This window comes from Chroicocephalus ridibundus, chromosome 1 (assembly GCF_963924245.1).
Source record: "Chroicocephalus ridibundus chromosome 1, bChrRid1.1, whole genome shotgun sequence".
Classification (NCBI taxonomy): domain Eukaryota; kingdom Metazoa; phylum Chordata; class Aves; order Charadriiformes; family Laridae; genus Chroicocephalus; species Chroicocephalus ridibundus.
Window position 1 is genome coordinate 204,195,398 of NC_086284.1, and position 15,088 is coordinate 204,210,485.

General features: G+C 37.9%; 1 protein-coding gene across 1 annotated transcript in view; it reads right to left on the minus strand.

Annotated features, from left to right (window-relative positions):
* SLC2A13 (solute carrier family 2 member 13) overlaps positions 1 to 15,088 on the minus strand; it is a 168,365-nt gene that overhangs the window by 118,482 nt on the left and 34,795 nt on the right. Inside the window, exon 3 of the mRNA XM_063323407.1 lies at positions 13,085 to 13,293. Coding sequence (XP_063179477.1) covers positions 13,085 to 13,293 — 209 coding nt within the window. The remainder of the gene's footprint in view (positions 1 to 13,084; positions 13,294 to 15,088) is intronic.

Consider the following 15,088-nt stretch of genomic DNA (forward strand, 5'->3'; position numbering starts at 1 on the left):
CTTGACTATTGCTGCAAAAGAAGATTTAATGAAATCTGACACTAAGATCAACTGAAAGGTTCAGCTTCAACCTTGGATTGGTACCATCCTGCCAAATGAACAGGTAGACATTTTGGGCACCTGTCAAGCTCTGTCCCTGTCAGGGTATGGCACAACACATCAAAAAGTATGAATGACCAAATAGATACTATCTGATTTTTACGTATGCACACACCATGCTTAAGTAATTGCAAATTTTGGCTACAAAACATCATCTTATATATGAAATAGGCTGTCCATACTCCCTTCTTAAAAAAACAAAGCAAAACCAAACCAAAACTCCACAGACATTGAATCCCCAGGCCCCTATAGTCTATTCCACTGATTTTGGGAAGACCTGGAGACCAAATAAAGTAAACAGCTTGAAGGATGCCAAGTATGACAGCTAGGGGCAGGATGATTAATTTGAGGCCACTCACTCACAAATAGGTGCTATTTGGGTATTCTGTAATTTATCACTCTTCTGGGAATGTGCTTCTAAGGGATATGAAGCTCCAAACAATCCAATCTAGAGATGAAATGGTGTCTCAGACCTCTTCCATTGTTATACTATGCCGTAATTACAGTAGGATAAACACTTCTCGCTATATTCAACCCTATTTATTTGCAACCTGTTATCCCCTACCCACCCTACCAATCTGGTGTTCTTTGGTAAATACCACTTTAACTTACCTTCTGTTATAAGACACTAATGCCTCTTGTCTCTGTGTACTACTATAAATAATCACCACTTAACAAAACATTAAAAATTTAAAGTCCCAACAAATTATGAAAGATGCAAAGGTAATACAAATCACCATTAAAGTTTAAATCTACTTGATAATAACAAAAGATTTGTACAGCATTTACATGCAGACTCCAATTTTTGCTACGCATAGTGAAAAGCAAGAAGGAGAAATTAAAAGGCGGGAAAAATAAATATCAGAAAGAACTTACACTTTAAAAATTTCCGAAACTAGGTATGGGGTAATATAGATGCATTTTTCTTTAATAAAAATTTTATTTTCCTTTGGCTATGAAATGAACTATTCTGCAACTGCCACCTTTATTTTAGACTAGCAACAGTCAGAACCACCTACATTTTAAATTTGCTGTTATTGCCATAGAAACGTATGTTTGCTTTTACTAAAAAGGAAATCTCTTGGCTGAGAGCCAGTTGTCGTTCTGTATCATATACTACAGAAGATAGAATTTATTCATTTATATACCCATACTTGCACTCTCTTAAGTGAGCTGCATCCACCTCAGATACAACAAAAATCACATGCGTTTTGTGTTATGTAAGATATTTATACAACATTTATATTTATATGAAACTAGTGCAATCTACTCTATATAATCACAAAAGGACAGAATTACTTATGCTCTTAAATTAATCCAATTTCAAGTATACTTTAGTTGACTTTTGCTTTAATAGCAATTTAAAGTTTCAAGCAGTCATGCAGCATTTCATTAAACATTTGTAATTAAACCTTTCCATGCTCAATAAGTGATGGCAAACAGGTCAAAACACAATGAATAAAGCAGTATTTTTATTCTCTTTATAGCCACTGACGCCAAGGAGAACGCGCATAAAAATTAAAGATGTTCAGCGCTGATAAAAAAACAAATATATTCATGCAGTTTTAGTACCAAAAGAAAGATCTACACTCTTTCTGCCCTGAAATACTGTTCCACAAGGCAAAGAAGTGCCTGAAAGTCCTCACAGCCCCAGTCCGCAGGGGTTTGGGCACAGAGACAGCCCACAATGCCAGTGGGCTTCCACCAGCCCCTGCCCACCACTGCTGATGGCCATCAGGGCAAGGCTATCATGTGTTACAGCAAAGATGCTTGTTTTGTCACCTACGATAAAAACTGTCATTCCACAGTAAAAGGACAGAATAAACATGCAGCATGTTCAATTAAACATATTTAAGCAGTTACTAGCAATACAGCAACTTGAACTTTCAGCAGTTTATTAGCAATTCTACAAGCTCCTTGCAACCGAAGAGGGGAAAACTAACAACGTGCTAGGTTTGCCAACACTAAATATTGGCCTGAAGTCAACTCTTTAAGGGGGGAACTGGGTGCTTAGTAAGTATGGCAGGGAAAAGGAGAAATTTTTCAAGCCTTCACCACCTTTAATTACAGAATAATTCTAAATGTAACTCACAATATTGGAGAAAAAAATATTTCTTCATTCATAAATCAACATGGCTGCATTGTGAGATAACTTTCTTTGACTAGATAACAACATTTTCCATATGACTTTTGGTAAATATTTGAATATCCATAGACACTGAACTATACTGGTTTTGAAACATTATTTCTTATTCAACAGAAATAGAAACATTCAAGTATGTACAGAATCAGAAAAAAAAAAAGTTCAAAACCACCATTATCCATGAATGCAGTATTTACCTCTGAACATTCACAGAAAAAAGCCATATACAAATTGATCACTACTAGAACAGTGGAGTGAGCCTTTCCTCACCAGAAAATGACACTGAACAGAATAGTGGTTTCCGGGGCGGGGCGGGGGGTGTGTGCGGGGAGCGCTAAAAATGACAAACAGCTTTTGGTGAAGGAATTGCTGTTGGTGGGTTTTTTCTTTGTCTGTTGAGGGGGTTGGTTTGGCTTTTTTTTTTTTTTAAGCCAAAGGGAAACCTGAAACCCCTGGTGGAGAGGGACTGGTCTTACTGATGCTTTTTCAATTTTATTATTTTTTTTAATTTTGTTAATTGAGCTATTCAGAGCTTTATTTGTACAGATATTTCTAGAACATGACTGAAATACTGTTTAATATTTGTGAAAGCCACAATTTCCAAAGAGTTTATATTAAAAATTTCAAGTTTGCAATGCATTTGTTACAGCTTCACATAGAAAAATTCCGAAGTACTTTAACACTTAGAAAACAAATATGTCTAAGGAAACTGCAGTTTCCCTACAGACAACTGACAAGCAGAAAGAAAGTCTAAATTAATTAGATAAATTATTCATTGTGAATTATTCATGCAGCATTAGTTATCTCACACACACATGCGTCAACCATATAAACCCCCTCTAATCTACATGGACGTTTTCCAGAAGACAGTAATATTTTGGAATAGCAAATAGCATAGAAAACTTCCCAGAAAGTACTTCACTTGCAGAAACACCATAAGAAAAGTGTAAGCCCACAGACACAATCATTCAGATGATAACAAGGAAAAGGCAGAGCTCACTCTTCTATTCTGGAGTGGAATAACACAAGGAGGAATCTCTTTCCTGGCTCTATAGCAAGACTAGCACACTACTACACAGTTAGTGAGCCAACACTATGGCTTAAGGGATACCATTAAAAAAAACACCAAAAAGGAAAGCAGAACTCAAACTTTTTGCTGACCAAAAAATTATGAGTGAAACACAATTCTGAACTGGCTCACCACTTGTAAAAATTATGGTTAAATAGAATTAAGGTGAAGAAAGAATCTGTTTCTTATGTCCTGGATAAAACACTAGATCTAAATACATATTCTGGTCAAACAGTCAACTAGGAAGTACTACACTATTTTTCATTTCTTTTCAAAAGGAAGAAATCCCAACAACTTGCTTTCTCAGCATATGGAAAGCCCAAGAATATTTGTGTATGGGAGCATTTGAAATGGATAGTTTGGGAGTCACAGCAGCAACATCCTCAGCAGCAAACTTCATTAAAGTACCCTTTCCCTTCCCTCCCCGCCCCCGCAAATCCATCTTCAGTCAAACAAAACACAATCCACACGTGGCAGCATGCCAACTGTGATAAACTTCACATTGGTTGATAAGATTTACTGAAGTGCTCAGTGCATGAATACTTTGGATTAACTATGGAGAGGCATGCAAGGATAGCTGCTTATTCTGAACCAAACCCTTCAGGTTTGCTAGAATAATGAAGTGTCTTGAAAACAGAAGAGGTAAAAAAAACCCAATGCCATCATTTTAAAGGCAAGAGAAGAAGATGCGCATTGGAGAAAAATCAGGCAGACAATACCTCGGTGAAGGTCTCCAGAAAAAAATAAAGCCTGACTAGATTGCAGGAGCAGAATATGGCCTTATGTAAGAGAAATAAGCACAAACACTGTTTAAAACCCTTTTTCCTCCCTAATGGTTTCTTCCTATTAACAAAGTACTTCAATTTAAACAGGCTGTATAAACACTGTATTCACCTGACCACAGAGGCAAAGAAAAACTACTGCTGTTGAAGGATCATTAACATCTGGTGGGTGGATCAAGTTTTGCCCTTGTGCAAAGCCTGTCACCAAGCCAAAGGAGGCAGGAGAGGAAGAGTCAGCTCCGCACTGAGGTGGTTCTACAACACTGCAAAGCAATATTAATTAAAAAAAACCCAAAACCAACAAACAAACACAAAAAAAAACCCAAACCAAAACAAAACCTTTTTTAATTTAATTATTATGCTGAAAAGGCTGAAATGGGATCAATAGGTAAAGTTTGCTCAGCTACTTGTCTGTGGCATTTACATATAAATATTGTTATTAAAAACCTTAAATCCATTTTAGAGTTTCCACTCATCTTCACAAGGTCAGAGAGCAAAGAAGCTGCAAGATTGTCTCCAACTTTTGCCACAGAACCTGCTTTAAGAGCTAAATAATGAATCGTATTACTAAGCTTAGTGAAGTGTTATAATTATTCCTCAGCAGTCTAAAAAAAAGTTTCCCCCCTATGCCCATTAACATTTTCACACAACACTGTATATTTTGTCTGAATCCCTGCTGCATGTGAACAGGCAGCTCAAGTGGGAGCATTCGGCTTAGAATTGTGTATTCAGTGCAGATGCTGGATCCAGCAGGGAAACGATGAAGAACTAGGCCTTTTTTTTTTTTTTCCTTTTTCTTTTTTTAATTAACTGAGCTCTTGAATACCATTAGCAGTTCTAGAGGCACCATAATTTTATTACCTCTTAAGTCATAAAAGTATCTTAAGAAAGATATACATAAATAAAAAAAAGTAGATCCCTAATTTCAGATGAGAAACAAATACATCAGTGTAATCATTTTAGAAAAAAACAAAGGCCCAAAGAGCAAATTCTGCCATGAAGGCAGTGCGTGCCCATCTCTCGCACAAGAGTACGGAGGAAATTCAAAATTACCTTTCCTGTTTCTAACAGAACCAAGCTACCGCGCTCCACCCGTCCCCCCTCAAACCGAACCTGCTCTCCAGCACAGTGACTCCAAGGCTCTGAGTCCTGGTTTGGCCCATGGAGACCGAAGAGGCAGGAGCCTGGCCAGCACGACGGCAGCAACAGGTCCTTGCGCTGCAGGTTGGAAGAGGTTATCGCACCCACCGCCATTGCTGGCAAGGCTGGCCCGCTGCCAGACGCCTCAAGCTCCCCAAGCTCAATGTTGTAGCTTTTCTACGAGCAGATGTATTCTGCCCTTTCATTCCTATCCCGGCATTAAAATCATACAACAGCATTTACCAGCACAAGCTTCTCTCTCTGCAGCCCACCTCACTTCCTCGGGCTCCGTTCTCAGTGTAACAAACCTCATGTGTTAGGGACAGTGTCTCCCACCACTTATTTTCTCTTCCATTCCTGTACTAAGGAACAAGTCTTACTACTTTTCAGAATAGGTTTGCCTCCCAACAAGGGAAGAACCACCTCCTTCAGGTCTTTTTTTTTTTTTTAATCTTCCCCCCCTGCCTTCTCTACTTCTAGTCTTTTCAGCTTGCTTCACTCCTTTACTATTATTCATGTTATGCACATCCATTTTTCTTTTTGTTGACCAAGAATATTCCCCCCAAGTCCTTCAAATTCACTTCTGCCAGGAGTCTTTAGTCCAGCTTTCCTAAAATCTCACAATTTTTGTGGTTTTTCCCCTAGACTGATTGGGAGGGAACTATTGTAAATGTATACAGTTACAAATGCTGTTTATAGTTTATGCTATTATATAGCAGACTTTTAATAACAAGCCCAGTTATACAGCTCAGCACTACTTCTAGAAAATCCAAGAAATGTGTCTAGCTTACAGCTTTCTAGAACTGAACTGAAATTGATGCCTAGAAGGCATGGAAATTGGGGCCAGAAGCCGATAGCTTCTAGAAACTGATCTAGTTCAAGGCAATTGGACAAGCTTGTTTAAATACAAAAAAAAAAAAAACAAGTAGGTTTTGTGTTAAAGTAAAAAGATACTTTTCTTATAAATTTGAAGTACTGCAGCTAGCTCTAACAGATAATAAACATAAAAAAGACAGAGAATGGCAACACCTGAACAACCATCCAAAAATGCCTAATTTTGGCTGTTGATACTAAGAAAGAAAAATAAAATTTTTTTGTTAAATTTGCAGGAGAGGGTGTATAGGGATTTGTTTGTTTTTGAAGCACAAGTTACAAATTCTTAGTCCCCTGGACAGGACTGAAACAAAACACACTATCCTTATTCACAGCCTTTCCTTCAGTCAGTTTTTGCTTTAGAAGAACCACATTCCCTCATGAAAGGATGTCAATCCCTAGTCTTACTCTTCCAACATTGTTTTCCGCTCTGAAACACATGCTTTCATGAAACAGGTACCAGTTTCTAAACAAAGCATAGGGCGCAGCTGAATGTTGTGTGATGCACTAGCATTGGAGTGGAATCCAATGCTGCTTCCAGACATGTAGTCCCACAAGCAACCTCAGATGCAACCTCAGGAAGTCCCACAACCATGTAGTCCCACAAGCAGCCTCAGACAGCAGCAGTTAATACTACCTGAAGGTCAGCAAATTCAGCTTCAATCTGTGAATAAAGTCATTCGGCTTCAAACAAAATCATTATGCCCAAATTTATTTTTGAACTGGTAAGAGATGAAGTCTTTTTAATTTTCTTTCATTTTCCAGACTTGTAGCTTGAATTTTCTGTAGGCTTCAGAAGCTGTGAACTAATATAAAGCTGATAATGCTGTCAATGGAAAGTTAATTTTACTTCCAGAAACTTCATACTGAATCTGAAATGGGGAAAAGAAATGAAAACAAACCAAACCCTCCTGCCTCACAGTGCTTCTCTATACTTACAAGTTTTCTAGAGTTTTGCTTTTTCCTGCCCTTTAGGACTACCATACACAAAATCTGTCTGGACTTCAGGCAAAGAAGAGTTTGTTCCAAAACATACATCTGAAGCAGTCTACCCAAAATAATTTGATCTTCAGACAGGCAATTAACCACCATTTCCAGATAAGCATTCAATTTATGTCAGCACATTGAAAAATCAAGGTGAAAGATTAAGGGATTGGTTTTGGTCATAGGCCACTGAAGCAAGGCCAACTCCAAACACCCTGCCAGGTAAACATGCTAATACCAGGATTCCTAAAATATGCAAACATTCCCAAACTCACAGGCATGCAAACCAAAGGTATAAGCAGAACTCTAAGATACCAGAAACAAACTATTATTTTTAAAATATAGCAGTCATATTTCTATAAGAGGCAGAAAAACAATAATGTTTTTTATAAACTATACTTCTCAAAGATGATACTTGCAAGAATAAGTCAGCCTTTTAAAAGACTTTAAGGATAAAAGGAGAGCCAAAAATGTTAATCTCTCTCTTTATCAATTGTTTAATACAGTAATTCATACTTTCAATATTCCTTGCCAAGTTTTGTAGAAGGCTTTTTCTTTTTATCTGATCTCACACTGAATCGAGTTAGTATACTTTCTTAAGATCAAATGTCTCCATGTTTTATTTGCCTGCATTGCCTGCATTTTAAATTATCCAGAGGAATGCTTTTTTTATGGGTTCAACTCAAAACAAATTCCAACAGAGACATACACAGGAAGAATTTTTGTTCTTAAGGGAACAGACAAAGAAATAATTCAACATATCAAATGGTTAAAATACAAGAATGAAACTAAGACATTCCTTTCAAGTACCTCTTGCGTTGCCCACGCTTCCCACAAAATCCAAAGCAAAACCCACCTGGAACTGACCCTGGCACGTGGTATTGCCACAAGCAAGAATTTCAGGCTGACGTGACTACCAAACATATTGGATTTAGGGTTTTCTTGAATGAATTCTTAGTCCAACTCCTTCGTTTCTTTTGCCCCAAAGACTTCCATCTAATTTCTGGTTACAGGTAACAACAGTCACTTAATATCATAAAAGAGGAATTAACTTCAAATAGGACTTTAGTGCCTGGAAATGGAACGATTCAGAGTTCTGCAGAGCCCTACCAGAGCATCACAGTATTACCAAGTTTCATTAAATAAGATTCTAGCTGGTTTCCGATAATAATAAGCATGTCTATATCTATCTGAATACCAGGCATGTCAGGCAACAGCCTAGGATAAAAAGGACTCCCAGAAGTAAAGCAAAAATTATGATTAAGAATGAAAACACTGCAAGGGTCCAGTATGGCCCTAGAAAGATCTATGTCAAATGGTTCCAAAGCCATAGCCAGGAATACAAACATGTTAAAATATTACTTAAGAAGAAAGGTGCAAGAAATAGAAATACACTGGAACCAGGAAGGATCTCCTGCTGATAATGTCCTATTCAAACTGACAGTTAGTTGGGTAAAGTTACAAGCTAAAATCTAATGGTAATGAGGTGATTTTACCTTTATATCATAACACATTTATCTCCAAGAGGGAAATACAAAACCTAAAAAAGGAGAGACTGACTCACTGATGCAGTAGGAAATTCAGCAAAGAAGTAAAGTGAGCCAATCCTACCAGAGTGAAAGAGTAGCACGGATACGTTTTTCTTGGTCTCACAAAAAAAAAAAAAGCTAGGCTATTACAAAAATTGTATTAAAAATAACGAAAGCACAAGAAAGTGTCTGATTTAGAAGCAGTGCCCATTTCATAACATTCTGGTACATACACAGAATGGTAGGTTAAACAATATTACAGTGTAATGATCAATTTTCTAAATCACTCAATGAATTTCACAGAAGCAGCATGTTTCCATGCACCACTGAGCCCCAGCAGTTTTACACAGCCAGAATTACTAACCATAACATGTGCAAAAGAGACATCTTCATGATCCCATGACACATACACACGGATAAGAACAGATAATGAAATGCAAAGGTCCACAGGCCGAGCAGATAAGGTCAAGAGTCTCAACCCTAATTCACAAGCTAGAGAAATGTGGAATAAATAGGGCTAGAGATTACGCTGCTCTCCTAGTGTAATTATGATCCATGGTTACACATCCTTCATCTACAGAAAAATAAATGTCTGGTCTTAATGCAAATTATCTACATTTCGTCAAGATGCTAAGTTAGTACTATACTCATCACTACTGATTTCACGTGGAATACCACGCATCCTGGCACATCACAGCTCAGTATTGCTACAAGAGGGGCATGAGGAAAAGCCGTACAGTTTGCAGATGCTTTCTCCCAGAAAGACAGTACAAACTGGTACTTTTCGGTCGTTTGCTTTGAACATGGGAGTGTTGGATGCTATAATGAATGATTTCTTTCCAGTTTGAAATGACCACTACACTGGCAGCCTGTAAAACTTCTACAAAAGGTATGCTAGATAGCTTTATTGTTATGCACAAAACTGACACATTAAATTCACTCCAAAGTGCTGGCTCTAGAATTAGCATCACAAATCCCACCCTCTAATTCACTTAGGAGCACAAGCTATTTCATCTATACCTGTGTATTAAGTCATTGTGCCAGCGCTTACCTGCATTGCTATGATTTGATTGCCTGTTTTTAACTAATGTGCAGTACAGAACCTCTGCCTTACCTGTACTAAAAATTACAATTCAGCAGCAGCGCGAGTCAGACATGTTTTGCTAGGAAGAGTCACCCCAGAATGCTCTCCCAGCAATGTCTTTGATCCTTCCCTTGGTTGCAAACCCCTTCTGACCATTCTCTCCCCTTTTCTCTCCCTTAAGGCTTCTGAGCCCGAGCACCAAATATGCTGAGAGCCACAGCATATTTGAAGGGGAAGGCCACTTCACAGCTATAAGCTACTGTTCCCACAAGTCTTGGGGAGCTGTCTTCTTTCTAACATCTTCCTTATTAGTCCCTCTACCCTGCATTTTCCTATCACCACCTCCCTTTTGCACTACAGTGCCACCATCGGAGGGGTAGGGGGGTAACGTTAACAGCCGATGATCAGCTGGACTTAAATAAGATTCAACTTCTCTTGTAATGTTGCTGCAGAATGCAATGCCCTCTCCTTCACTTTACAAAATGCAAGGTTATAACACCAAAAGTCACACTGGGAGCACAGAACAGAGCACGCAAAAGCAGTATTCATGACTGAACAGAAAAATGTCATTTGCATAACCTGTCATGGGGAAAGTGTTTGTCGAAAAGACACATCCTGATACCTACCAATCTGAAAATGCTAAAATATAAGCTGCTAAGCAGTATCAGCAGCAGTGATTTGGCTGAATGTACTGGAAAGGATAAAGAAATGTGAATCATTCGCTTAACAGGTATCCCACATTGGTACAAAAGACTTCTGAAACAGAAGTTTGTTGCTGTAGGCATTTTTATTATTTTCAAGACAGAAACTGCTTGATGACCACGTGGAAAATGCAATGAACTTCTCTCCTTTTACGACAGACATTAAAACCAAACTTTTAGGAAAGTAGCTTAAAACAACACAGATGAAGTTCCCCTGTGATTCATTATTTCCGTGACAAGAATGGTTGATGAAACAGTTAGTTTTTAGTGTGGGACTGCAGAATATGTTACGGTTACATTCTGTTACTCCCTTGCAAAGGAGGAGTCAAACACAGGCTTATTTTCACTTCGAAAATTATGCCCTAAGAAACTGGCAAAGATGCTCGTGTATCAATTAATGACAAAGAACACCTGTTATTTTTCAAGAAACGAAAAGACAGGGAAGGAAAAGGCACTTTTACCTAAAGTAAGCCAGTTGATTTTCGATCTACAAAGTTATCTTTCTTTGAATGCCACATACACACACTGTGGAGTTTAGGGTCATTAAAGCTTTTTGTAAAACTGGGACGACGTCCAAAGTGTCTGATAGCAATTACTAATGTCATTTGTCATTGCTATTAACTAGTGTTTTAAAACATTGTCTGCCACAAATAGGAGAAATGAATACGAAAAGTACTACAGCAATATATCAAACAAAAAAAAACAACCCTCCAACCAAAATATACAAAGCAAAATGAAATGCAAAGTCTTTTGCAGTCAATGCAGTAGCACACATTGAAGTTGTCAATACCTGAACACCTGGCAACAAAACCATGAACAGTAAGTTTCTTTCACATTACACATGCCAAATTCAATACTGAGGATCCAGACAACTCCTCAAGAAATCAAAGTAACTACAATTTAACACCACTTGTAAATACCACCTGTAAGTCATAGAAAGGTAACAAAAATAATGTATGTCTTGGTGCTGACACACAACATACCTTTTTATAACAACAAGGGCAATTATAACCAAGTTATAATGAAAAATGAGAGTGACCATAACTATCCAATGCCAATTTGCTAAGCATTTGTGGGACAGCATATACTTGTAACTACCCTCATTTTTTTTAATGCCCTTTGGTGACAACTCTGAAGCTGTGGAAAACACTGATTCTCTGTAACCAAGCTTTCTTCTAGGAATGTGCTTGATTTAACGAAACTCCAGTAACACAATAAGTTTTCGAGGGAGTGTGTGGGGAAAACCAAGAGATCCGCACACCCCAGTAAACCGACAACCTGATAATTAGCGTGCCTGTCCAAGCTACAAATGTACAGAGGACTAATTTAACAACTGAGCTCAAGTCAGTCCTTGTACATTTAGTTTACAAGTAGTGAAACAGCTGCATGGGGAAAGATTTGACAGGGAAAACAAGGTCATGCCTATAGCCCCGTGACTGAAAATAAGGGACTACATGGGCCAAACACCTGCTCCTTTTATTTCTACAAAGCACAAAAACTTTAATACTAGACATTAAGTCACTTCCCACAGAACTGAACAGCCCAATCCCTAATCAGGATCAAGAACCTCAGCACAAGACTCAAACACAAGCTGTTCTATGAACATCCACTTCAGCTTTTCATCAAATCACCTTCAATGAACTTTATTTCCCATCCCCCACTCCCCAAAGAACTGGACAAAATTATCCAAAAACCTCAAAAACAGAATGGGTGAAAAAAAATCCAGCCCTGCTTCACACCAATGATGAGTATTTTGAAAATCGCTTCGCTAATATGTGTCAAATAACTTTTTCCAGATACTTAATTATTTATTGTAAGGCTCAAAATCAAACTCAATGAGGCAATGAGATTAGGCATTATAAAATGTTGAATCTCAATTTACACAGATATAAAATAACTTGCATTTTTCTTTCCACCAGCTCTGAGAAGTTACAGTATTTTCCTATCGATGTTTATGATTGCAAGAATTAAGATGAGCCTTACTTAAGAGCATTGCTTGAGGTTCCCAGGTTAATGCTTTCAGCACAAAGCAAAGGAAAAATATGTAGAGGACACAAAGTCAATGGAATGGTAATCTTGCTTTATAAGTACACACATGAAGTCCTATGGCATAAGGATACAAAAGGGTAAACAAAGGATTTGATTTAAATGCCTTATTCTCTTGGGGGCAGATGAAAAGGACTTTCAGAAGCTGCCTTTACTGAAGAAGAATCTCTATATTACATGCCTAGTTTTGTAAATCAAAGGCTACTTATCTAGAATATGGTCAGCCAGGATACGGCCTCTGGATAATTCAGGCATGTAAAATGCCTTCTGACCTCCCTAGTGTCTGCTTTGCCTTTTTTCACTGATGGAAGTATTTATTTCCACTCATCAAGATGTGCATTCTTAAACCGAGTACTTTTTTGAGTGCAATTCTCACATACGCGTAGGTGGTATAAACTTAGAATCTTACACAACTTCACTTTTCCCTCACTTAAGAAATCAAAACCTAATTTAAAACTGTAGGATCATAGAAACATCTGTTCATTTTTGAAGCTACCAGTATATGAAATATTTCAGACAATAGCAAAATAGACAAAAAAAAGCAAAATGTCAAGTTCCCCCAGGCTACGATTTCAATATTTCTTCTGATTTTTATCTCTTCATTCATAGAGAGGCTAAGAAGCATTCAGCATACCTGCTCCAACTTCTTTCTCTTCTTCTTCAATGTTGTTTTTGATACTGTCATACTCCTCATCGATTGCCTGATTGCCACGCATTTGAGACAGAATTCTCCGTGCTCTCTGAGTCTGGCCTTTCTGAATGAGCCAGCGGGGACTTTCGGGAAGAAACAGGAATCCAAGAAACTGTATAACTGCTGGAACGGCTGACAAGCCCAGCATGTACCTGGAAATAAACAAATAAATAAATAAATGCCTACAAAAACATGTTATGAGAAGGCTCAGTTACAGCTACTCAAGCTGTAATTTACAAGTCAAACCCTCCTCCCCTTGTATTTTTTATCACCAGAAGCTAAAGAACCATGTTCTGCAAGTATTTTAGACAACAGGATCTTCTCTTTCAATTCCAGGAAATCTCAAGGACATGTTGACTATTCTGCCACCACTGACCCTATAGCCACTGGTCCCAAGCACACCAAGTCGGACTAAATAAAAACCCTGAAATATTCCAGTAGTTTGGAGATCGACTACCCCTTCCGTGAAAATAAAAGAATGAACAGAAAGAGAAACCAAAGGCACAGAGAACAAATGGATGCTGCTGATGGCAAAAAATTAGACTGAAATCCCACTAATTGTTTTACAGACATATTAAAAAAAAAACAAAACCAAAACCAGCCAATGAAAAATGCTTAATTTTTAATTATATACATATGTATATGTAATACATATACACAGACATAGATGACCAAGCAATATGCCTCTTTTACTTTTGAAAATTTCTGACTATTAGCAGAAACACTGAAAAAAGTTAATTTCGCCAGCACAGCAATTTACACTACATCTTTTAGAGAGTCTGCTCTTACATCTTTAGCCAGAGCTGCGATGTTAAGTTTTAAATCAAAACTGCATTTGAGATGCCCCAGCGGGGTGTACTATATACAGCATTAAGGCTAGTTCTCTACTGAACAGAGAATTACCTCCAGCCAGAGAGCTATGCTTCCAGGGATCAGCACTGATGCCTGTGACAACATCCACAGATACCACAACGTGCTCCAGCTGAAGTGTGGGGAAAGACTGTGGAAGACCAGCATACCACCGACTTTCATGGGTGGTTCTGGTCTATACACGTCATATTTTTATATTTGTTCAATAAAACACTAACAAGAATAACAAGAATTGCAGAATAACATATAATTTTGTTCTGCTTTTTAAATCTGACCTTTTCCCATTTGCACTTCACTGAGATTTTTTTTTTCACTTCCAATAAAGACTTTAAATGGTGCTAGTGTCACCTATACGTTACTGCAGTTATCACAGGTTTCACATCAGTGGTTATAATCATTAAAACACCTTCAGAAACTAGCCCTCAGACTGAATTCTGAGGTAGTCTGTACTCATAAACAGGTTCACACCTTGACATCAATCAGGAGATTAAGGACATTTGCTAATCTCTCTTCTAGCTCCTCTCTTCATACCCCAGGATGCATGCTTTCACACAGATGATTCGGCAGTCTCTCACCTCGATGTTTTTATAAAGCATGCTATGAAATGAGATTGCTAATAGAGCAGGAAAGAGAGCACAACCATTAACGGAAACCTTGTTTCAGGGCAATGAACCAAATGTACTTGTCAAGCCCAAATGCATTTTGGATGAAAATAGAAAAAGACTTTCTTAGAGGCATTTGTAGATTTAACAAAGAAAAACACGAGCAGTACAACAGGGCAGAAAACCAGAGAATGCGGAAAAGAACACCCAAAAGGTAATGCAAAGAGTATGGCCATCCCAGGACAATGTGCATGCAGTACAGTCTTTCCATCCCCAAGCTGAGCCCTCGCCTTCTTCCTAAAACTAGCAAAAATTTCCAAAGGTCATACAAGTAAATCTTGCTCCAGAAAGAAATCTGTGAGCAAGTCTCTTATTTTCTAACACTTTAAGAATGGTATAGTTCATCATTAGTTAAAAAAAAAAACAAAAGCAGAAGGGAGAAAATAAATTTAAATCACAAAGCTTGTGGAAGGAT